At 45.8% G+C, this 25,828-nt stretch overlaps 1 protein-coding gene across 2 annotated transcripts in view; it reads left to right on the top strand.

Moving 5' to 3' along the window:
* The window catches only part of RYR2 (ryanodine receptor 2), a 298,173-nt gene that overhangs the window by 63,724 nt on the left and 208,621 nt on the right, over nt 1-25,828 (top strand). For both annotated transcript variants that reach the window (XM_087828993.1, XM_087828992.1), the window contains exons 14-23: nt 415-533; nt 821-954; nt 2,449-2,690; nt 3,748-3,940; nt 5,528-5,744; nt 7,366-7,470; nt 10,820-10,923; nt 12,854-12,937; nt 18,249-18,408; nt 21,356-21,503. In XM_087828993.1, coding sequence (XP_087685119.1) covers nt 415-533; nt 821-954; nt 2,449-2,690; nt 3,748-3,940; nt 5,528-5,744; nt 7,366-7,470; nt 10,820-10,923; nt 12,854-12,937; nt 18,249-18,408; nt 21,356-21,503 — 1,506 coding nt within the window. The remainder of the gene's footprint in view (nt 1-414; nt 534-820; nt 955-2,448; nt 2,691-3,747; nt 3,941-5,527; nt 5,745-7,365; nt 7,471-10,819; nt 10,924-12,853; nt 12,938-18,248; nt 18,409-21,355; nt 21,504-25,828) is intronic.

Here is a 25,828-nt window from a genome sequence, read left to right as displayed (position 1 = left end):
GGGTCGTGAGCATGTCCTGACCACCTGGGTGCTCAGTCCCGCAGGACTCCCCTCTTCCTGCCCTGAGCCCTGCTTTGCCTTTTCCTCGCTGGGCTGATGTTTCCTCACGAGACTGCGATTTTAGTGTCTCTGGTTACCAGCTCCCCTCCCAATACCACCTGTCCCCTGTCAGAGTGCCTGGTGGCCCACTGAGCACACAGTTATAGGGAGGGCAAAAGGGGGGTTACAGTCATTCACATGGGAAATGATACAGTAGTTGATAAACAGTAATGCAGGGATATGCTCTCACCGCCCCCTGCCGTAAGCCTGCTTCTCCCACCCTGTACGTCAAACAGAAAGAACGGAGAGAGAAAAGGGAAGATGCTGGTCGGTGCAGAGAAGCCAGTTGTGTGTTTTCTCTCTCTCTCCTACCAGGTATTCTTGAGGTTCTGCACTGTGTGCTGGTGGAAAGCCCAGAAGCTCTAAACATCATCAAAGAAGGGCACGTCAGGTCCATCATTTCCCTTCTCGACAAGCACGGGCGGAACCACAAGGTGCGTGGCGCTGCACTGCCGCGGTGAATTCTGGGGGAATTTAAGTATAGTTTTAAAATAAGGTAACTTCTGAAAGGTGTGTCTGATGTTTCATGATAATCAGGTAATACCTCAGTGTTCATTCCCGGCGTCAGTGGGAGGACCAGCGTCCTCAGTCTCTCTGGAGGACAGTTAAATGAGTGGCCACAGTACCATGTTGCACGGACATGTGTGTGTCTGTGCCACATGCTGCTGGCACTTGGGTCTGAAAGGGACTGGAGCCAGCTGACTGCGACTTCCCTGCCCAGGTCCTGGACGTCCTGTGTTCTCTCTGCGTCTGTCACGGGGTGGCAGTCCGTTCCAACCAGCATCTCATCTGTGACAACCTTCTGCCAGGAAGGGACTTGCTCCTGCAGACGCGCCTGGTGAACCACGTCAGCAGGTGGGTTCAGGTACAGTGTCACCAGATGCTGGCTAGGTGGCCAAGACTCCGGGTGGTCACTGTGTCACCACACTGGAGGCCTAGCCAGGGGAGTCACACGCTGGCTCTCTGGCAGAGACTGCAGGTAGTGGTCTTTACTAGGGTTGTTAAAATTTATTTCCCTAGTTGATAGAATAAGATTTTTTCTACCAATCATGATATAGCAAGAATGGATGATCCAAGCGAAATCCGCATTATCACAGGGAGTGCACCGGAGCTTTCCGTCCGGTTGTGTCACTGGGTTTTCGCTGACTCGGGAGCAGGCTGACAGCCATGCAGGAAACAGCTGGATAGAATCCTGTCCCCACCTTCAGATATAATAGAAAACACTGCCTTTCAGTTCTGACTTTGAAGTGCTCACCATGTATAATCAAAATATTGAATTAGAGTGTCCCAAATAAAGTAAATTCCACAAATCACCAATAAAACCACATTTGCAGGTAGATCTACCTTCTGAGGTATCAAACGTTGGGTCCTGGGCGCCAGCCGCTGTGTTGAGCCCTTTCACCTGGGCTCCTTCCTGTCTGCATTCTAGGTGCTGGTATCACATTTCATAGATTAAAACATGGGAACTGGCCGTGGCCTCAGGACTCAGTCCAGAGACTGAGCTTGCCAGGCTGCCGTCCTTATGCAGAATAATAACAGTAATGATGATAAAAATACAGCTAATGGTTAAGAAGATGTTATCTGCAGCTGTCCAGGAAATATCATTTCAGTTCTAAGCAGAAATATGGGGATTTGGTGTTTATTTTTATGTTGTGTTTTTAAACAGGACTGATTTAAGACAGCCTTCCTGGCTCTCTGTAGAACAGACCTACGTTAATGAGGGGGGTTTCCTGAGACCTCCCCTGATCCCTGGTGTTCACATAGGGCACAGGTCCCTGTATGAAATGCTGTTAAGTACAACTAACTAGCTGTTCCTCTGTTCGCAGTGAGGCCTAGAGAACAGCAAAGCCGGTCAGTCACCTTGTTCCTTCACTAACAACACCGCCTGCGCCAGCCTCACCCCCCTTGACACAGCTTAGCTTAGGAAGGTGTCTCCAGGGGGAAAATAGGGGACATCTCTAATACTTTCAACAATAAAGATAAATTAAAGACCTCTCCATGTCCTGGATTAATAACAGCTCCACTGATCTGAAGGTCTACTACTGAGTATCTCATGTTAAACATGGTTAATGAAATGAAATATGCTGGAGAGCAATTGAGAAGAAATAGTTTTAGCCCCTGGAGTGACCCTGCCAGGGCTTCGGGAAGCAAACGCCCCTCTCTGAGTGGTAGCTATGGGGCTGCTGTTGCTGTGTGCTGCCTCGTGATTGTCTTAGTGATGTTAAGACTTAAGGAAACATGTATTTATATCTTGGAAGAGCAGGACTAACGCTCAGAATAGTGAGATGTCAATTTAAACAGTGGAAAGTTCGTTCCGGCTTTCTCATGCGCATTTCTCTCTCTTTAAAGCATGAGACCCAATATTTTCCTGGGCGTCAGTGAAGGGTCTGCCCAGTATAAGAAGTGGTACTACGAACTGATGGTGGACCACGCCGAGCCCTTCGTGACCGCGGAGGCGACTCACCTGCGCGTGGGCTGGGCGTCCACGGAAGGGTACTCGCCCTACCCTGGTGGGGGCGAGGAGTGGGGCGGGAACGGCGTTGGAGACGACCTCTTTTCTTACGGATTCGATGGTCTGCACCTCTGGGCAGGTGAGTGCTGGCCATTTGCCCTTGCACCATTGTGGAAGGAAACCTTTGCCCCTGCTGAACTTGGTGCAGCTTCTACTGAGTACATTTATTACTCAGGACTTTAGCACTAAAGTGATGAATGAGAGTGTTAAGAGCAAACTTTCACTAGGGGAAAAAGAAAACTTACGCTTACAGTACATTTCAAAGGACTGTATTGCTTATGAACAACGTACAGGCATCCCCACTTATCCACCAGGGCTGTGTTTCACGGCCCCAGTGGATGCCTGAAACCGCGGATAGTACCGAACCCCTATATATATTATATTTTATCAAGGTACTCAGAGTAGCTCACAGTTTAAAACTTACAATTGTTTCTTTCTGGAATTCTCCATTTATTATTTTCAGACCCTGGTTAACTGGTTTTAAATGAAACCATGGAAAGCAAAATTTTAGATAAAGGGGGACTTATATATTTTAAAAGTGGCATTTTGATTCATGAATCATCTGCAAAAAACGTATTTGTTTCCTACCTACTTTAATTGGTATGTTGAAGCCTTCGCTTCCCATATGAAAAGAACCACAGGCCCTGGGAAATGATGGGAGAAAAAAGGCTGAGTTCATCTCCTGGCAGATAATTTAACCTCAGGGGCCTGTGATTTGTAACCTGTATTGTGACAAAGCAGCTTATTGTCACATGAAACTAAATGTTGTTTCAAAAATGTGGGCTGTTTAAAAAGAAGTGTACAGTTCGTTTCTCCAGCCACCAGCTCTCAGCTCTGCTGGCTGAGTATATTTTTAAAATGAGTCATATATACATATGTAAATAATACTCTTTTCTCTAATTTCTGAAAAGGTGTATTTTGGTTGGCGCCATTTAAAAGTTTAGCTATTGATTATATAGAGGCCGTTTTATGGCAGAGCATGGCTTCTGAGAAGAAGCCGCCTCCTTCGACAAAGGATTTGACATAATGCTACGTGCACTCCAGCTCCGCTCTGTTCCAGGGCTGCGCACTGCACGGGCACGTCGCTGCCCGGGATTCTCTGAGATAAACACGCTTCCCACCTGCCTGCCCCACAGGGTGCATCGCCAGCACCGTCAGCTCCCCAAACCAGCACCTGCTGAGGACTGAGGACGTCATCAGCTGCTGTTTAGATCTGAGCGCCCCAAGCATCTCTTTCCGAATTAACGGACAGCCTGTCCAGGGGATGTTCGAGAATTTCAACATCGACGGCCTCTTCTTTCCCGTTGTCAGTTTCTCTGCGGGAATAAAGTGAGTATGTCTGCATTCTGGGTCTGTGCCCTTCATGCGTATACTTCCACAGGACACTGCTCGGCCATCACCTGCTTCCTTGTCCTCTGTCACTCCGGGCTTTCTGTCCCCAGGGCATCCGCCTGTTCTTACAGGAAGGGGCAAGATTCATCCCAGAGGGGAATCTCGGGGGGCTGGGGGCTTCGGCCACATGTCCATCCGCTAACTCTCCCAAACCCGTGTCCTGAAATATTTCAAGTCCACTTAAGTTCATTTTTTTACTTAATAAGGGAAGTGAACAACATTGTATGAAAAAATACCCCATATTTCCTTCTATTTAGTTTCATTGACTTTCTTTATCTTTTTGTCATATTTCCACACCAGACTCCAAAACCTGTCATTTCTACAGAAACTAAATCTGCGATTTTTGATCAGGATGGCTCCCCTCAGTGTTAACCTCAACTGCTTACACCTGTAAAGCACCTGCCTGTGATCAGCTGACTCAGTGGTTTTCTCTAACCCTTTGCTTTTTGCTACTACCAGAGCGATAGAGAAATTAAATGATAATTCTTTTGAGTTCTGCAAAGGGAACTTTTGTAGGCAATGGTCTGCTGTGGCAAGGGAGTCCTGAGTCATCTACTAATACTTATCTGTATCTACGTAACAGGAGCGGCCACTTACCACAACTGACCCTCCACCTATTCTGGTCATTCTTTTCGTTGCAATTCTACTCAGAGGACTAATTCCTAGTTACAGAAGCACCGTATTGAGGGGACAGAGCGAGCGTGAAAGATCAGCTATCCATGTGCCAATGACCTTTTTCGTGTGTTTATACAAATTATATTGCTTTATATAAGCTCCTGGAATGTTTTAAAGCTTTTGCTTCCCTCGCTTTTTGCTTTTAATTTATTTTACTTTATTTCTTGGCCTGGAACTAAAACACAAATTAGAAAAAGAATTACAAAGAAGTTGAAAATTTGAATTTATTTTTGTAAGCTGATAGCCCAAGAAATCAGTAGTGTTTAGCTATGTTTCAAAAAGGGTTTTGGTGGGACTCAGATGAAATTACTTTAAATAAGTATGACATAGAAAAGATTTTAGTAAGGTTTTGTTGGATGAAGATAAAAAATAGGCTGCCTTTTTTCTTCAGCAAATGGAAGTGTCATTTGAGTCCCTCTAAATTTCACTGGGAAATGGGACACTGGGCGGTGACCCCCTGCAGCCCTGGATGTGAAGGGCATAGATGTTCAGACCATGTCTGCTCTTTCTCGCATGATTATCTGCAGGGCACCTGAGACGTTAAATGCCCAGTTCTGGGGACAGGTGTTTTCTCACCCGGGAATAGGAAGCCTGTGCTTCTGCTGTTTCTCCAGTGAGGGATACACTGTTGCTGTCCCACTAACACTTCACTCAGGTTTTGTCTCTTGGTCATGTCACTTTTGTGATTAGAAGCTCTTAGACCGTAAGGTGCCAACATCACCATGGTACTTAGAAAAAATGTGGCTTCTGATAAAGTTAATTTTTACTGATAAGTTACTGCTTGTGTTGTGTTGATCAGGAATCTTCTGTGCACCCAGAGTTATAACTGACCTGACTTGTCCTTTTCAGGGTGCGCTTCCTGCTTGGGGGGAGACATGGAGAGTTTAAATTCCTTCCTCCCTTGGGCTATGCTCCTTGCTTTGAAGCTGTGCTGCCAAAAGAAAAGTTGAAAGTGGAACACAGCCGAGAGTACAAACAAGAAAGGACGTACACCCGGGACCTCCTGGGCCCCACGGTGCCCCTGACGCAGGCTGCCTTCACGCCGGTCCCCGTGGACACCACCCAGGTACCCGGAGCAGCCAGTGGCACCTCTGCACTGCGGTCATTGTGATACACAGGGCGTCAGGCTCTGGACTGCAGCCCGTGGGGATGCAGCTATTCAGTAACATGGTTTATATGCATGATTGAAACAAGTTTCCTAAGATAGTGCTTACCTTTTCCATGTCAGCTTACCCGCTTTCTGTGCCACTCTGTTTCATTGTCATGGGTGGTCCTAAGCTTGCACTGCTCCTGTGACAGAACTAGTTCCAGCCTCAGGTAGCGGACACCGACTTTAGAGAGCACTTCTCACATGGGCAGACGGCAGTTTTACTTCTCCCATCTAGATAGTCTTACTGTTTTGAAGTGACTTAACTGACCTTTATCTTGGGTAGAGATTGAGATCATGGGCTCTAGACTTAAAATGCTTGGGGTCAGATGCTACCCTGGGGCCTTGAGGGACTCACTCATCTTGCCACTGGGGTGCTGAGAGTATGTTTAATGAAGTTAGCAAGTAACACGTTAGCACAGTACCTGAGAAATGTTAGCCATTACTCTTGCCTTTCTGTTTTATAGATGTGAAAAAATCCTGACACTGACAGTGAATTAAATCTTGCTCTATTGCGATGGAGAAGTAACTTCAGGGGGTTGGCTGGATATTCAGTTAACTTAGTTCTTGAAGATCAAAGACATTACATGTAAAGTTGGAAGCAGAATTCACACCAGGCCTCAGAGGCCCAGCTTTCTAGGACCACGTGTTTATATCCGAGCCATAGTCTTTGTCTCTCCATGCTGGCTTTTTACTTTACGCAGTAAAACAACTCACAAGCTTTGTTCACGGCTAAAATTCAGTTTGCGTGGTGTTGCTGCAGGGCCACCAACATTTATAGTGAACCCCTGCAGAAGGGTGGACGTGGACCTGGAAGGACAGCTGGGTGTGAGGGTAACCCAGTGAGGATTCCTGAGACCTGGGGAGAGACCTGCTTGGGGAGAGGAGGTGGCTCCCTGCGGAACCTTCCCCTCTGCACACGCTGTGGGCAGTCGCCGCTCTGCTTGTTGAGGGACTAGTTTTGGGCGACACAGCACCTCACCTTGAAAATCATTTGGTGTCCTTTGTATAAGTCATTGAATTTCCTCTTTATCATCGGAATATGTAAGATTTTCCCCCTTGTGGTTCTGTTTGGAAACCACTAACAATAGCAGAGGTGAGAGAAAACTAGATCGCTGCCTCAGATACTCACCGGCTCGGAGCCAGGGCCAAATGCCTTCATCTGGTGTGCGAGGGGGCCAGGCTGGGTAGGGACCGCGGGATTCTCTCTTCAATAGCACATGCCCTGGTGGGCGCCCCACCACCCAGGAAGGCGTCTGTCTTAATGGCGGTTGTCCCCACCAAACTCTTTATTCCTACTTTGGTTCATAAATTGGAACCCAAGTTGCCACCTCCCCCAAAAATCCCAAAATTTACCTAAAGAATGTGTAGATGACATCATATTTTTATAACTAGGTTATAATAGATGGCTTAGGACCTCTTGTTACATCTTAGTGGTTTGTGAGACAGTTTTATTTAGTCCAGTTGCAGTGAGGACAGTTAGTGCTGTTCGTTGTATTTTTTCTGATGTGTGTTTGCTTTTCGTTTTCTCCAATTTTAGATCGTGCTGCCGCCCCACCTGGACAGGATAAGAGAAAAGCTCGCAGAGAACATCCATGAGCTCTGGGTTATGAATAAAATCGAACTTGGCTGGCAGTATGGCCCGGTACATAGTTTTAAATTTATTTTCCGATGCGGTTAGTGCAACTTTCTGAAAACACAGCTTTTTCTCGCTCATCTTGCTGTGTGGTGATGGGAATGAATTGGACTGATTTTCTTCCTACAAGTCAGTTTGGTGCAGTTTTCCTTAGTGGGAAGGAACACCATGATTGGCAGGTTCATGGGAGGATGGCTCAGTTGCTTGACCATTGAACAGTTATCCATCTCTAAGCAGAAGTTACATTTTAAGTCGAGGTTAACACAGGCAGACAGTGGGCATTGCTTTCTAAGGTTCTTAGAAGAAACTCAGACGTTGGAAGTGAAAACTGCCCGTGGAAAGAAAGTCAGTTCACGTTCCCCTCGAGGATACTTCTCGGTCCCCATGGTATGGAGTGAGCACATCTTTAGCCAGGGGGCACCGCTGATTTCACAAGTAGGAGACAGGCTGTGAAAGAGTGACTCCTTGTGTTTGCAAATGATTAATTTTAAGGAATGCAGTTTGGAGTGTGTCAATGAAATTTAGATGAAATAAAAACAGCCAGTTTCCTGTTTAATCCCAGGGCATCTGGACCTGTTTTTCGTAGGACATGGCAGTGCATTCATTTCTGTGACATCATTGTCTGTGTGTCCGAGGGCTGTGACATGTTCTTATATCTGACTGAATGTAGAAATGAGGGCATTCATTCAGTCAGTTTGTTGCACTGAGTGCTGAGTAAAGACCATTTATTATTAGTGCCAGGGAGACATTAGTATAGGAGACTCCACTCTCCTTGGTAGGCTTTATGTGTGGAGTCCAAGCTCTGCCTTGTCTTGCATGCTCTCACTTGCAGGCATGAGGTTAGGTTTTCACAGCAGCGCCCAGCCGTGTTTGGTGCCCACAGCTAAGAATTATCACAGAGCTGGATGCCCGGCAGCAGTTAGAGCTGGCAGGGGCCAGGCCAGGACTGGGTCCAGGTCCTCCAGCTTCTGTTTAGAACTGGTTTCTCTGTAAGACCTACTGAGACATGATCAGAAACTGGGGTCCTTCTATTAAGTCAGTAATGGTTAGACGATTGTCAACTCAGCAGATACTTAAGTGCCTAGTTTTCTGCTACATTCATGGACTTTTAAAAATTGGGGAAATGTATGCATGCTAAATGAAAGGCTTACCCTTCAGTTAAAGTCAGTAAAGGAGAGATACTATAACGGTACACGGTTAACTGCCAGAGGAATTGCAGACAGAGTTTACCCTACATTTCACAATGAGGGAGAGAAGATTGCACGTCGGGAAGACTTACGATTCCCTGCAAACAAATAAAAACCCTTTTCAGAAAGCCTCCTAGCAATGGGAAGGTCTCTTGAGCTTATGCCATGAAGATGGTCTCTGCAGGAGGCCTCCTCCCCCACCTTGTGCACTGAACTTGACTTGTGCTTTTTCTTTGAAAACAAGGGGAGCATAAGCTCCCATTAGGGTCTCTTCTTCCAGGGAAGTTCAGGTCAGCTCGTGCCTCCTGCTGTAGCTGCGTCTCTGATCCTGGGAGGGACACAGGATCAGAGCTTCCTTCCCACCCGGTCCCCTTGTCCCTCCCACCTTGTCCCCCATCCCTTCCCTGGCCTGAGGCTGATCAGAACAGCCTTGGTTGGTCCCTGTGCCTCTGGCTGAGGCTGAACACTAGGTCCCTGCTGTCCTGCTGCAGGTACTCAGATGGCCAGTAAATGCAGCATTGTCCTGTAGGCCTTCTGGACAGGCCCAGCTCAGGTTGGAAGACCCTATGGTTAGGAGCCTCTCAGGTTCACCTGTGGAGAGATCCCACCTCCTTCCACATCTGACAACTGCCCTGCGTCCTCACAGGCTTCCCAAAAACTCCTTCCAGAGAAGGGGTGGGAGCCCTGCCCTTGGGGCTTCTGTTGCTCTAAGCTTAGGTATGCCCAGTTTTTAGGCTAATACGAAAAATTGTTTGATATTTTAAAAGAAGTACTCAAGTGTGTTTTACTTTGGAGTGATTTAAGCCTCCCAGTGAGCTGAGTAAGTTGGGATTTTGTGTCTGTTTTGTTTTTGAGAGTCTGGGACCTGCTCCACAGGAGTGTAGCAAGAGCTCTAGCATATGGAAGGCACCAGACAGGCGTGTCAGGCATCCATCTGTCCCTTTCACATTTATTATATGCCTACTGTTTGCCTGACCTCGTCTTGTAGACAGTTTGCCTTTTGGGAGCTTACACTTTAGTTGAGTGATGGACATGCAGTCACAAGCTGAGTCCTTTAACGGCAGCCCTGACAGAGTGGAGAGGGAATACTTAGGTCTCTCCTGGGAAATCAGAGAAGGCTCCCAGGAGGAGGTAAGTCTTTGCTATGAGGCTGGAAGGACCAGTCACCAGTGGACTCACAGTCAGGGGGCAGGTGAGTGTTCTGGGCCAGGACCTGCTATGTGACCTGTGGAGCTTAGGGCACTGCAATGACTCTCAGTAGTTTGGCATTGCTGGAGGCAAAGAAGGTGCTTATGCGCAGAGCATCACAGGTGGGAAGTCTGGCCAGGTAGACAGAGGGCTTATGGCAGGACAGGGTTTATCCTGTGGAGGGGAAAGAGCATTGAAAAGTGGAGGGGGGCATGCTTCATCTGTGCATTGGAAGGAACTCAGCTGTGGGTGTGGGGACAGTGAGCCTGGAGGGGGCAGAGGCTCAGGGTGAGGTGAACATCGCCCAGGTGACAGGTGGGAGTGCCTGGCCCTGGGGATGGAGAGACAGACGGTCATTTGTAATGGTCACCAGAAACAAAAGAATGAATCTTATCTTTAACTTGGTGACTCCTGAAGACTAACAAGCTGGCCGTGCTCGCATGCTTTTGAGTGGTATCTGTAGTGCCTGGTGAGTGTTCCCAGGAGCAGTGTGTCCCCTGACAGCACGTCTGGCATCCAGGAGCTGCCACTGGAGCCAGGCCTGTGTAACTTAGGTCTCTAAAAATGTACATATTTGATTACTAGTGCAGTGATCCAGGCCAGCTTTCTCACTAATTCATCCCTACAATCTTGAATTTCGTTTAGTCTGGTTCCTAATATACACTTTCAAGTGTTAGTATGAAAAACCCTGCATTATGCTAATCGATGTTGTACGGTGGTGGACTGACTCCTGACAGCGGGAAGGAATGTCTGCAGGTGACACGAAGAGCTGGGGCCACCTCCAAGGCTTTGTATCAGGCAGGTTGATAAGCGAGTCTCTAACCCGTTTGGCTCTAAACAGTTAAACATTATTACACATTAAAAGTAAATGGTCACTAGAGTTGGTAAGGATCTGGGCGTCCATCCTGCTTTCCCCTGGACTCCCGTGGCGTGACGGGGACTGGCCTGGGAGGCTGTTCAGGCTGATTTCCTTCCTGCTTTAGGTCCGAGACGACAACAAGAGGCAGCACCCGTGCCTGGTGGAGTTCTCCAAGCTGCCAGAGCAGGAGCGCAACTACAATTTGCAGATGTCGCTTGAGACCCTGAAGTGAGTTTCCCAACTTCTTCCACGCCCTCCACCTGAGAGGGTTCAGCTGCGGCATTAATTCTGGCTGGGACTGTTCTTTGTGTGCAGGAGGATTGGATCAGCATTGATGGGAATAGACTTGGACCTTATTATGTGTCCTTATGCTCTAAGCGTTTCCTAAAGTGTGAGGTCTGTGACCCCATAAACTGCTGCTGGCCAGGGACCAGGCCAGTCACAGATTGTTACTGATTTGAGATAACATAAGTAAAGATGTTAAAACAGTGTTTAGAAATATTTATACCAATTTAAGGGAGCAACTTTATGTTGAATCTAATAATTTATAAAATGTAGGTTTGCATTTCAAAATGAAGGCTTATTCATTTTGAAAGTTTAATTTTCTTTAACAATTTTGCGGTGTTTTATCAGAGACCACGATGGACTGGAAATTAAAATAAAACTAGTCCTTCATTACAGATAGTTTGAGAAGCACTAATCTCATTTATTCAAGAGATGCTGAGTTAAAATAATTAAAAAGGTTTTATTTTTCTGATGGACTTTTGGTTCTGTGACTCTCTCAGAGGGGGTGGAATCCATTCATTTCCAAACTTATTTAACTGAAGCATCCTCTTGTTCAGAGATGCCCTGGGGACCATTTGTCTGAGGAACACTTTGAGAAAAACCACTGTGGGTATATGTCGTCTGCTCTCATGAAGTTTCCCACTAGCATCAAAGATGAGAGAAAGAGGTCGCATGCAGTAAAGAAAGGGAAATAATTTTAAATATTAGTATAGAAAAGCTCAGAACATATTTGGGGAAGACTATAACATTTCTCCTGTTCCTGTCCGTCCTCATGGCCTACAGAACTGGATTTGTTCGGATAGGTCACTTTTCCTAATACAGGCTTATGTTACGTAGGAAACAGCACTGTTGTCCTGCTCATGTGTCAGTTTTGTTAAGAGTAAGGAGCTACCAGGCCTAAGCTTCTGTTGTTCCCCCTAAAATTGTAAACAGACAAGCAGCAAACTGGAGAAAAATATTTGCGACTCATGCCTCAGATGTTTGAAAGGCACCTAGAGTGCAGCAGTGACAACAAATCCCATAGAGAAGTGAACAAAAAATACTCTCACAGCAAAGACGAAGCACAAGTGTCTCTGAAGCGTATGAAATAGGAGCTGAAATGGACGTATAGTAAGAAAAGTGCAAATTAAAACTGCAGTGAGGCGCCTCCTTCAGCCTCTGGCTAACAGAGGTCACCCAGCTTGATGACTGTTTTGGAAAGTGGGGGAGGCAGCGTCATACTTCGCTGGTGGGATTGAAATGGTCACCATCTCTATCGGCATTTTCCAATCTTGGCCCATCTAGGGATTGATCCTATAGACGAGGGCACAGTGCGTGTGTTACAGGCACAGGGCTGCTCTTGGCAGCACTGTTTGTAGTCAGCAAAGGCTGCAAGCAGAGCTCTGGGTAAAAGCGTTGGGACACGTGCAGCTAGTGCAACCCTTCAAAGCTGTTGGAAAATAAACCAGCTTTATATGAAAGGACAGGATTTCAAAGTGATATTGTAAAGTCAAAATAACAAATTGCAGAGAACTGTCTCTTGTGTATACCGCATGCACACACGCGCGTGTGCTCACACACACATCTGCCTAGTGATATGCACACGCTCTGGCAGGACGTAGGAGAATCGGGAGCAGTGGGTGCTTTTAGGGGGAGAAAGGGGGCTGGGGTGAAACCGAGGGGGACTTTTCAGTACATTCTTTTTTGTGCCTTTTCAATGTCTACTCTTACTCTACTCAAAGTAGATAATTTGTCAGTAACTAGGTGTTCTTTAAAAACCATGAAAGACTTTTGCTCTGCTACCCTGTGGACTGTTACCCTGTTTCCACCTCCTGACGGGCTGGGTCACTGGGACTTGGGGGGAACTGTGCTTAGCTCTGGCTTTGCTTTCCAGGACGTTGTTGGCGTTAGGATGTCACGTGGGCATATTAGACGACCATGCTGAGGAGAAGGTGAAGAAGATGAAGCTACCCAAGAAGTAAGTGGAGCGTCTCACAATATTCAGGGGTCCGCTCACTGCCTCAGAGCACCCCACAGCTCACGGGGAGCCCTGGGCCTGCTGCTCCCACTGGCTGCAATGTTCAGACTCAGGATATAAACGTGCCGTGTACACAAAGCGAGACATCAAGTCTGTGGTGTGACAAGGGTCTGTCACGTGGACAGACAGGAAACGAAGCTCAGAAAATATCTGGGAGTGCGTTATAAAACGTGTTCTTTTCCCTGCGTGTGTTTGTGGTGAACACACACGTGCCCCTATTGCCAGTTGATTCAGTATGGTTTCCACTAAAATATAATTTCATTTGGTTTGATGAAGAACATATATTTTAGGGACAGTTATGCTGTTTTAAGATAAAGCTGAGGCTGTGGGTGCCGCAGCGTTGGTTTTGCCCGCTGTGTAGCAGGCCCCGTCTGTGAGGCTGTCTAACATCTCTACACCTCCGCCCTCATCTGCTAGCAAGTCTCGGGACCTGCTTCCTAGAGCAGGAATAGGTGCTGAATGAGTAGGGACGCAATAAATGACAGCGGTTTCATGTTACTGCTTTTTCTTTATTTTAACTTAAATATTCAGGCTGCCGTTCTGAGGTCCCTGCATTGTAAGCAGCAGACCTGGAAATGTGTGAAATAACATCATGGAGACAGAACCAAAGAGGCCACCCCATAGCCTCCGTCACTCACCCCAGGACCCGTTACCCCGTAAACATGAAATCAAAGTGGAAACTGTGTTTGCTTTACAAATGCAGATTCACGCACGTCCTCTAGTTCAGCAAACATTTCTACTCAGGTGCTCCACTAAACACACTGTAAAAAATATATCACATTTTAAAGTTCCAAAAGTTATTAAGTTTAAATAGCTCTATAAGAGGCTATTTTATAGCATATTTCATATATTTATATTTTGAAATGACACTTTTATGTCAATTTTTAGTGTATCAAATAAAAGCAGGTATACAGTGATTAGGTATGTAATATCATCTAATTAAAAACTACATGTAAACTTTATAATAATAGAGAATTTTACACCATTTTATTTTTCTCTTTGAATTTTATTTCCAATTAATTTACCCTATGGAATATAACGTGATTAAAATATATATTTGATCAATTATTCTATCTTACCTCTTTGTAATAAAATATAAATCTTAATTGAATTTTTATTTAATTTTTAAAATTTTTTTGTTTTCTGTGATACAGTCATTGAATTTTTTTATTGATTTTTTTCAGAATCATTATAATAATTTCTGGTATACAAATGTTCAAAGCAGCATAATTTTTGCTAAAATCAATATAAAAAGTAAGATATTACTGGAAATGGCTTATAAAAGAAGTGGATGCAGCTGCTCTTTTTTCAGTTATATCATATATCCATGATAAATATTATTTATTGATAGAGATAAGTTGCAAGGTAAGTTGCATTCTTTGTTCACATAAATAATTTTGTTGCTAAGAAAAATCATTCAGTTCAGTGAACCAAAATTTTATAGTGATTCATCATCAAAAGTCACCTGTAACAATCTGTCACGTGACAACTCAGCCGTGTCCTTGTTTAGTTATTATAAAAGCAAAACATCAGGAACTGCCTTACCTGAAAAACAATTCATTATCCTCTCATTCAAGTCACTTTCTCTCAGTGTTTTGGAAAGTAAATCATAAAGACATTGTTAAGGCTAGAAAGACCCAAAAACCTAGTAGTTATAGCTGTTACTTTTTGACGTAAAGATACCTTATTTAACATGATGTGCACAGGGTAAGAAAACAAAACGGTGGATTCAAATTACCTTTGCAGGTATACTGCGTTTGATCAATTGTTTTTATCATGTGCTCTGTGTGTGTGTCCCATCAAAAGCTTGGGGCAGAAATGTCAGTCTGAAAGGCTACCTACTGTATGAATCCAACTATATGGAATTCTGGAAAAGGCAAAACTATGGAGACAGTAAAAAGGGCTTTGGTCGCCAGGGTTTAGGGGAAGAGGGATGAATTGGTGGAGAACAGGTGATTTTTAGGGCCATTAATGGTGGATTTATGTCATTATAACATTTGTCCAAACCCATGGAATGTACAACACTAAGACTGGATCCTATACTCAACTATGGGCTTTGGATGACATATGTCAATGTAGGCTCATGAGTTGTAACAGATACGCCACTCTGGTGGGAATGCTGGTAATGGGGAGGGCTGTGTATAAGTGGGGGCAGGGGGTGCATGAGATATCTCTGTACCTTGCTCTCAATTTTACTCTCAACCTGGAACTGCTCTAAACAATAAATTCTTTAAAACAATCAAAACCAACATTCTTGGGTCAGAATTTAGCTCACTCAATTTATGGAATTTACCTGCCATAAAACCTAATTAGTAAAGCCAGTTTTTTGTTTGTTTGTTTTTTGTTTTTTTAATCTGCACCCGAGGATATTTTTTCCATTGCTTTTCAGAGAGAGTGGAAGGGAGGGGAAGAGAGAGAGAGGAGAGAAACATCCATGTGAGAGAGACCCATCTATTGGTTGCCTCCCGCCTGAGCCCCGACTGGGGCTGGGAACTGAACCTGCAACCGAGGTACGTCCCCTTGGCTGGAATAGAGCCTGGGACCCTTTAGTCCATAGCCGACGCTCTAACCACTGAGCCAGACTGGCCAGGGCAAAGCCAGTTTTTACTGTCAAAACAGTCATCCCAAGCAGATCCTTTGTCAGAAAAAGTCTGGTTTCTTTTTTTCTGTTGAAATAGTTTAATATATGTCCTTATGGCAGCCATCTCAATTCTGACCTCTAAATCTAAGATAGATAGATGATAGATAATAGATAGATAGATGATAGATAGATAGATAGATAGATAGATAGATAGATAGATAGATAGATAGATAGATAGATGGTAGATAGAGTAAGCACAGGGTTTGCAATAAGTTAGTGTCATTGAGGAATTAAGGGCTCTGTTAATTCATTATTTTTTTTACTACACTTTTTCTTTGTGTTGCTCAGAATTGTTCGTTCTTTGAGAAAAGGTGGGGAAATGGAAAAGGTGAAGTCGTTAAATGAAAACTACTCATACCTGCTGACAGTCTATATTATATCTAAATTTGCCACGAAATAGGATTTTATTCTTACTCTATTGACAAAAATTAAGGAATTTTATATTAAAAAGTATTGATATAGATACAGATCACCATAAGCCTAAAAGCATGGAGTGAGTTTACAACCATTTTTAAAGCAGTTTGGTCTCATTGTGTGAAATTAAGTATTTGCACCAGCAGTATTTGTGACCCAGCAGTTTCACTCCTGGAGATGTGCCCTAGAGAGTCCACACCAGCAAACCTGAACGCCGTTGTTCCAGCAGTATTACTGTAATAGCATAGAAATAAGGGAGAGCTCAGAGGGAGTTAGAGGGATGTTATTCAGTAGGAAGGTGAATTAAGTTGGATATAATAATAAAATGAATTATTATTATAAATGACAACATAGATGAACCTAAAAGATAATGTCAGGAATGGATAGAAACACACCACAGGGGTATGAGATGGGGGGATAGATACACTGGTGGTAGTAATCTTCTAATTCTTACCTTGGTGGTGGATTAACGGAGTTCATTTTATTATAATGCTTTAAAGCATGTTCTTTTGTATGTATCAAGAATAGTTATTTTTAAAAATAAAATATCCAGCTCTGCATTTGAAATGCTCTGGGAGCTCTGTCTTGAGAAAGTGTTACTGAGTGAGAACTTGTATGCAGGCTGTGCTTGCAGTTTGCCAATTTAGTTAAACATCAGAATGTTTTAATAAAATAAAATGATTTTTAGGAGTGGTTAAAAATCCCTTGTGGCTTCCTTACTAAAGAAAAACAAGGAAAAATACTGTTATTTTTCTCAACACGCAGAGTTCTGATTTAAAGCAGAACAAAAATCCCTGTCTGTGAATCTAGCTTGTGAATGTAAACTGTACGATATAAGCAGTAAATAGCCCCAGACCAGTCTAACCTACTTAAAACAAACTCTTTCTAAAATTTTTGTCTATAAATGATTTATAAAACATGAGAAGTCCTATAATGAAATAGGAGTAGCTAAGGTAAAGTCAGCTTTATCCAGCCCTAAAGTTATTTAGTGTGCTGTACATCGATGTATCGTGGTGTTTTTACTGACAGCTGCCATGGGTCAGGCACTGTTCTAGTTCTGGGGCAGCTGGAAAAGCAGTCAGGCCTCCTGCTGTAGGGCGCTTTCCTGACCCTGGTGCCACAGGAGCCCAGAGCAACTCGAGGAGAAAAGGTGACTTAATTTTCCTTAAAGGATGATTTCTCGTGTTCTGATAATTTGTTTTTTTAACTTAACATAATTATCTGGTGAATTTTCCTTTGTGCAAAAAAATAATCTTTGAGATGAACAGGCTTGTATGCTTATCTTACTTGGTAAATGAAGTTAATTCCTTCAAAAAACGTAGCCCGAAGGCTGCTGCTTGCTGGGCGCTGTTAGAGTACCGAGGCACTTAGAAACCTGGGTCACACTGGGCCTGACCTCAGGCGTGGTGATTAAGGGAATGCAGGTGACTGAGAAAGAGAGGCCATGTAAAATCGGCTGTGTACCAGCCTCAGTGGTTAAACAAAGGAGACAACTGTGTGTCTGCGTGGAGCAGCGCAGTGCTAGTGCCCAAACAGTTTGTGTGTTGAAGATTTTACATTTTCAATTTCATATTTCTTATAAAAGATTAAAACTCATAGTCATTGAGAACCTTCTCTCTCCAGCTCAGAGTAGAAAGTCTCCGGTGAGAGTCCCTAACAGACCCAGCCTTCATGATGTTTTGGATGGTTATGGTTTCCTGGTCTCTGTCATCTAGGGCTTCCTAAATTATGTACCTAGGAATGACAATAGGGAAATAATCTGTAAATGTGTTCGTATTTTCCTATAGAATAATTAACAGCTGGTATCTGAAAGGATACACGGCTTTATTAAGTAATATTACATTAATATAACTTTTAAAAGTTGAGAATGAGAACTTTAGTTGAGAAATCCATCAGATCTTCCACTCGATAACCAGTAATTTGATTTGTACTATAGCCCCCACTATTAGGAACACAAACAATGATAATTCCTTCTCAACTTTGGGAGAGAAGTGAGCTGTCCCATTTCTGTTTTACTGGTGAAAAATCAAAAGCATAAAGCTGGTGCGGTCTTTCTTCCTAAGAGCCATAGCCTGAGTGGGCAGGGCCAGGCTTGCTGACCAGTGGTGACCACTGCAGTTCATGGAACATTTGGACATAGGTGGGGCCATGCAAAGACTTACAGGATTTACATGTATGTTTTGCTTTGCTCCGTAGTTACCAGCTGACAAGTGGATACAAGCCGGCCCCGATGGACCTGAGCTTTATCAAACTCACGCCCTCTCAGGAAGCGATGGTAGACAAGTTGGCAGAAAATGCTCACAACGTGTGGGCCCGGGACCGGATCCGGCAGGGCTGGACCTACGGTATCCAGCAGGTATGGGGGGTCGAGGGCGTATTGGCGCTGCAGGCTACGGTTTCCTGAGGGGTAAGTAGCATAGTGTGTAGCAGGAGAGACGAAGTGATGATGTTTTGAAACCTCATGTCATGTAAATACCTTGATGCCCAATGCACTTGAGCAGCTGGTCAGTGCCGGGCCCGAGGCCAGTGGGTGACCGAGCCTGTGTGTTAGCCTGATTATCAGAACAGTGATGTATAATGTGGCTTTGTGGTGTTTTCTCTCTCAGACTGCATTTTTAGGAGAAATTTTTGAAATATGAGAGACCGAGATAAAATAATAATGGAAGAGGTATAGGATTCCTTATTCAGAGCCCCCTGGCCAGGTGAATTTCAGAACCAGAGGTGCCCTAGTTTCCAGAGCATGATGTGAGGGTGATGTGAGGATGTTCCTGTCTCTTCTCAGAGGAGTGACATGAGGGTGTGTTGAATCCTGCCTGGCACCCTCCGCAGGCAGCAGCCCAGAGGCTCACCTGTTGGGTGTGGCAGGTAGGATAATACCAGGAGCCATAAAAAAGACTGTCAGCAGCCTTGAATCCATTCAGATCATTCTTTGCCACCAAATGAGTGTTTGTCAAGCTTAGTAAAAGGAGTTTCAGAGGTTTCTGGGTTAGGTCACAGGTCTGTGAGGCCTTGGGGGGAGCTCTCAGCCCTGAGTGCACATGGAGGCGGCACAGAGCAGGTTAAGAGCAGGTCTCAGCCTTGCTTCAGTGACCATGTGACCTTGTTGGGCAGGCTGCTTAAGTTCTCTGTGACACTGTTTCCCTCGTAGGTCCATCGTTTAACTCACAACAGTGCCAGGCACCTAACAAATACTGTTAGTAGTAGGTACTGGTGGCGGTGCCTGGACTTCTGCAGGCGTTTTCCTCTGTAGGCCACGCAGTCTCAGGAAGCATGAGTGAGTTTTACTCCTGGTTGGCACAGCAGGGAGCCCCAGAGAGCAGCTCACCCAGCGCTGCACACTCGGGCGCAGAGCTCGTGGGGAGCCGCTGGGGCCTCCAGAGCCGACTCCTGGCCTCCGCGTCCTGCAGGGCCTCTAGCCAGCTTGTGGCATTGGCCTTGGCTCGGTGTCTCCGGAATAAAGTGGATTGCCACTTATACACTCAGACTATAGGGCAAGAGGAAGCCTAACGCTGCTTTGAGAAATGGATTTCTGATCCTTCCAGGCCATGGACTTTGTCATTTGGGGGCTACAGAATAGCTGAGTAGCCTTGCTCTACCTCATAAAATGAGAGGATGTTCTTACGTTGAATTAAACTGGCTGTACCTGATGAGAATGTCAGCACTAATTGGTGTGTGTGTGTGTGTGAGACAGAGTGGGGGTTGCTGCCGGGGGGGGTGGTGTCCTGAGCCTTGTGTGCAGAGGGGAGGCTCTAGTTGGTTCTCTACTGACCTTGTCTACCCCATGGCTCTTCAGAAAAGCCAGGGTTTCCTGTGGCTATCTTGTCCTGGGGTGCTCCTTCCTATGGGGGTCCCCCCGCCTCACAGGGTGACAGGCTGTGAGAGGCCCTCATTGCACCCTTTCTCCCCCAGCTCCCTCCCCACTGCCCAGCAGGCTCGCCTGGCTCCCCGGGACACAGCACACCCTGGCTGGACCCTCTGAGTGTTGTCTTTGCTTCCCACACCTGCTCCTTGCTGTGCTCTGGGTCAGACTGTAACTCCGAGAGCAGTGGACCTGTTCCCTCCTCTGCCTCTAGCACCTTGATTTCAACCAGGAGCAGGCAGGAGCCCGAGCCCCAGAGCTGCTGTTATCACTCAGGCTCCCAGCACCCTCTCCCAGAGGGTGATTCCTCAGACTCTTCAGCTTCCATGTGGGAAACCATGCTTGGGGGGAACCATGTTGAGAGGGAGGGTGCTGGGTGCTGTCTGGAAGTTAGAAGCACTGTTCACGCAGCTGGTTTATCTCAAGCAGCTTTGGAATGGTGCCCCCAAAAGGGAGCCCTCTGATCCTGCCTCCAGATGTGACAGGTGCTCCTGCATTAGATGAGGTGTTCAGAGCAGGTCTCAAGAGGAGGGAGCAGAGAGGAGGAGCAGCTTTCCTTGCTCCCGCCCACCTGGCCATGTGGCTTGTTTGGCAGGAGGGGTTGCATGTGTCCCGGCCTCCCACTGCTCTTTACACCCTGTAAATGGAGTAGAGTGTGCCCCTGGGGCTGCATGAGGTCTAACAGAGGGGGCAGCATGGTCTCTGTGAGTGAGCAGAGGGAAGTGGGTCCCTGGGTGGCTGTGCCCTGAGGACCTGCAGCCCAGGTGCCTCTCCACCCCCCATGACTGTAAGGTTTGTTCTTACTCTAAAGTTAAGCATCCTTTCCCCAAGACAGTATGAGAGCCAGTCTTCCTGCTTTGTTAATGCAATTTTAACCACATTTTGTACTTGGAGCCTCTTTTATAATAGTTTGTAGTTAAGTCTGCACTCCGGAATTACCTGATTTCACTGGTTGGTAGATTAAACTTCATACCTATTTTAAAGCTATTTGCGGTCGTAGGATGGCCTTCTGTAACATCTGGGTTTGCTCTTGAGAAGGGGCAGCAGCATGGTCTCGTGACTCAGCCACTGACCAGTGCTAATTTGACTTGTCTCGAAACCAAGACTTGCCAGTCAACTGTGTGGGAAATTACACGTTCTCCGAGTCAGCCCACTGCTGTAGCTGTGCCGGTGGTGGGCTTCCTTTGTTACTGCTCTGGTTATTTTTACCTTCCCTTTGCCAGGAGAAGGCTGCCTTTAAATTGATGCGGCCATTCGTTTGATTCAGTCTTTGGTGTTGGTGGTGTTAGGTAGCTTCTGTCACCAGAGGACAAAGGGACTGGGAAGGGCGGCTTTTACCCTCAGGGGCTTTGCATCTTGCTCTGTTTTGATTTTGTGGGATGGACTGTCACACTTCCAAAAGTCCTTGGCGTTACTTTGATGACGCACCTTTTCCTTCCCGTAGGATGTGAAGAACAGGAGAAACCCTCGCCTGGTTCCGTACACCCTTCTCGACGACCGAACCAAGAAGTCCAACAAGGACAGCCTCCGAGAGGCTGTGCGCACGCTGCTGGGCTACGGCTACAGCCTGGAGGCGCCGGACCAGGACCATGGTACTCAGACTCCCTTGCTCCCCTGCTTGCAAAATCAGGAGAAGTTTTTAAGGCCAAATAAGCGAGTGAAGGGGAAGCACAGACAGGGGCTTTAGGCTGTGATTTCTATGCAGAGTGCAGTTTAGAGCACTTTCCTCCGGAAGGACCCTGAAGGGTGAGAACCTTCTCAAGTAGAGTGGCCGTGACCACCGAGGTTCTCAGGAAGAAATGGGCACCTTCCCCAGGAGTAGAAGGTGCCCACTTACCCGCCTGATTCTGACATCACCCCACCCCTGCTCCAGAGTGGTTCCTCAGAAGAGCTGGTTTAGATATTTATGGGAGTAAATTGTAGTGGGAGCTAGTTTTAGAAACCTTCATTATTAATACTCACTCATGCAGGCAGTATTAATTAGTGCAATATTTTTCTTTAAGGAAAACACATTAGAGTAGGCACTCAATAAATATGTGTTGAATAAATGGACTTATTTTTAAATCCTCACCTGAGGATATGTTTTTATTGATTTTTAGAGAGAGAGAGAGAGAGGAAGGGAGAGGGAGAGAGAGACATTAATGTAATGCACATCACAGTGACTGTAGTTAATAATACTCTATATTTGAAAGTGGCTAAGAGAATAGATCTTAAAAGTTCTCATCACAAGAAAAACAAATTGCAACTGTGTGGTGATGGATGTTAACTAGACTTATTATAGTGATCATTTTGCAGTATATACAAATATCAGATCATTACATTGTACACTAATATAATGTTAATTGCCAATTATATTTCAATTAATAAAACAAATAGGCAATACATATGAACAGGAAGGAAAGCTTCATAGGTTGAAAACATATGAAAATACTTCAGATATCCCTAATCATCAGAGAAATACAAAGTAAAATAATTACCACGTTATAGTCAACAAATTAAAATGATTAGAGAACTGTATGATACCAGATGCTGACAAGGATGTGATAAAACAGGAACCCGGGTGCTTTGGGCAGAGATTTATAACCTGGCAAGGCTGATGAGCGGGAAGTTTGTAATACGTAGTGCCCATGAGTCTGGCCCAGCAATGTTGCACTTGGCTGTGGAAACAGGTGTGTAGCTCAGTCCAGGGTGTATGCAAACGTGTTCATTACAGCATTGTCTGTGATCAGGAAAGCTGGGGGCATCGTGTATGTCTATTTCTTGAAAATAAATTAGAAAAAATGATAAAGTACTTAAAAAACGCAGCAATTCAGAAAGAGTGACCATGAGGCTTGGAATTGAGCAATAACATAATACCGTTAATATCATTCCTAAATACATACACACTAAATAATATTTTACAGCTTATAAAAATACATATCCAAGGAAAACACCACACACATTAGAGTGAAAAGGGCAGGGATGAGAAGTGGGGAGATGCATTTGGTGATCAGGATAAAACAAAACAAAACAGAGCAGCAGAGACACAGCCCAGCAGAATCACACGAGAGAGCTGACCTGTATGCCTCTGTGTTTCAGCTGCCAGCACGTCTCTCTCTCTGTCTTGCATACACACACACACACAACAAAAAGCCAGAGACTAGGTAAAGCTTTGGGATGGGAGCTGCTTAGAAATATTATGGTGCATTCTTACCATTGACTATGCAGCTGTTACCGAGGTGCTGATAGGAAACAGCCTCAAATGTATCTTTTTTAGGTAAACTAGTGACTCTCTGAACTGTGTGGAGAGCATGGCCTATTTGAGTTATAAAAAGGACATCTGAGTCCCTGCACGTGCCCAGGCACTGAGTGTGCAGAGGCAGACGATGGTAGCAGTGATCCTCGGGAAAGGTGCCAGAGGCCGACCCACAGCGGCTGGCCTGGACAGTGACACTTCAGTGTGTGCCATTGCTTTATATTCCGTGCTCTATTTGCAAGACCAACTCAAACAAAAGAAATGCATTTAAAAAATAGTCAGTATCCAAGAAGGGGAGTACATTTTACCCTGTATAAAAAAAAAGTGTAGTATATTCTAGAAAAAAATAGTCAGTACTGAGTGTATTTTAAAGGCCTTTTCAGCTGAGAAAATAAACTGTCATTTACATCTGTTATGTTCACGTTTAGGGCGACTTTATTCCAAGATGATGCTGGATAAGATTATTCTTTTGACGTGTGACATTTTATACTATTTGTCACCTTAATTTCATCTTCTTAGCACACCTGTGGGACAGTGTGTAGTCACCTACTTCTTCAAGAAGAGAGAAGGAGCTGATATTTACTAAATTTAGTTTTTGGTTTTATGCTGCTTTTATATTTCAAATTTTCCTTGTTTTCTTTTTATTTCAGTTCATAGTTAGTGAGCATCTTTTGTGTCTAGTTCTGGGGATTCAGAAATGAATGAAACACTGTTTGCCCACAGGTAGCTGTCAGGGTGGGTGGGGAGGTAGACGGTCCTCACCGCTGTGTGGGGCGCAGGCATTACTGCTCAGTGTCAGGTGCAGAGGCCTAACTCACCTTGGAGGGTCAGAGATGCCTTTGTAGAGGGGTCCTGTTAGTTACCTGTTGCTGTGTAACAAATTCCCCCATAAAACTTAATGGCTGAAAACAGTGAGCATCTGTTATCTCAGTGTCTGGGGTTTAAGTTTGCAGAGTCGTCAGGTTCTGGATCACGGTCTCTCTTCAGGTTCCTGTTAGGTTGGTCAGGGCTGCTGTCATCGGAAGACTCAAGGGGGCTGGAATTTCCTTGTGGAATTGTTGCCAAAAGGACTCAGTGTCCCAGCTGTGGCAGGAGGCCTCAGTTCCTCGCCATGTCCCCCTCCTCCGAGGGATGCTGAGTGCTTCCCCTGGCAGCTGGCCTTGCCCAGGTGATAACCTGAGACAGTGTGTGAGGCCCCCTTGCCTGCCCCACTCCCTTCTACCATGTTCTGTGTTCAAAGCGAGTCACGAACTTCAGCCCACTCTCATGCCCACACCTTTTTTTTAAATCCTCACTGGAGGATATTTTTTCTATTGCTTTACAGAGAGAGTGGAAGGGAGGGAGAGAGATAGAAACATCGATGTGAAAGAGACACATCGATTCATTGCCTCACGCATGCACCCCAACCAGGGCTGGGGATCGAGTCTGCAACCAAGGTACATGCCCTTGGCTGGAATCGAACCCGGGACCCTTCAGTCAGTGGGCTGATGCTCTAACCACTGAGCCAAACCAGCCAGGGCAAGTCCACGCTTTGAAGGGAGGTGTGATAAATATTTGTAGACATGTTTTATAACTATCAGAGCAGGTAACACTGGGGTAAAATTCAGAAGGATGAGTAGGAATCCACCAGGTTCATGTCTTGCAGGCGGAGGGATGTTGTAGACGCAAGGGCGGGTGCACGTGGGGACTTCAGAGAGCCCTGTGTGGCTGCTTGTGGAGTGGAGTCCGAGAAGGGGCCAGAAATGAAGTAAAGGAGGCAGAGATGGAAGAAAAGACTTTCCTGTTAAACAGAAGTTACTCTAGTGGATTTTTGGAGAATGGACTGAATGCGAATGGGCCTAGAGGCGAGGACAGCAGTTGGGTGGCTCTGAAGGAGGTGTCGGTGAGGAAGGCTGAGACCCATCTTAGGTGATTCTGTGACAGAACAGGACAGGGTCGGCTGGCGTTCAGGACAGGGCGGCAGGGGTGGCTTCCGGTTTGGTAGATGTCAGGCACATCCACGTGCACGGGGAACAGGAACTGCAGCAGATGAGGGGGTGGGGAGATTCTGAGCTGATGTGAACGCGCCGCATTTGAGATGCGCGTGAGGCCGCGAGGCGGAGCTCCCGGGGCTCAACCCCGTGTGTGAGCACAAAGCCAAGGCTCCTGCTGTAGAGAAGGGGGGCTCATGATGCCATTCTTATACTGGGAGAAATTTGGACATTTTATATGCTACAGAAAAGAACCAAGAGAAAGGGAGAGGTTGGAAATAAAGGAGAGGAGACCCGGGGCTCCCAGTCAGGATGGAGAGTAGATGATGCTGTGCTCACCTCCTCCCACCACCACATCAAATAACAACGAATCTACAGACAACCCTGGAGACTACCTGAGCAGAAGTCCTGTATGTAAAGAAGCCCCGTGGAGAGGGGTAGGGGGGCAGAGGTGTGGAACGAGCTGGTCCCACACCCACGTGCGGCAGTTCAGAATCGGGAGGAATGTGTTGGATGCAGAGTCCCCCCGAGGAGCGAGGGGCCCCAGCCCCACACCAGGCCCCCAGCCTGAGGTTCCGGTGCCAGGAAGAGGAGTCCCGGTAACTTCTGGCTGTGAAAACCAGTGGGGATGGTGGGTGAGGGAGGCGGAGGCTGCTGGAGTCCCAGGGCCTCCTCTTAAAGGGCTGGTGTACAAACTCGAACTCACTCCCTC

The sequence above is a fragment of the Miniopterus natalensis genome, chromosome 21, assembly GCF_054644295.1.
Source record: "Miniopterus natalensis isolate mMinNat1 chromosome 21, mMinNat1.hap1, whole genome shotgun sequence".
NCBI classification, from domain to species: Eukaryota; Metazoa; Chordata; class Mammalia; order Chiroptera; family Miniopteridae; genus Miniopterus; species Miniopterus natalensis.
This window is presented reverse-complemented; position numbering and strand designations above follow the sequence as displayed.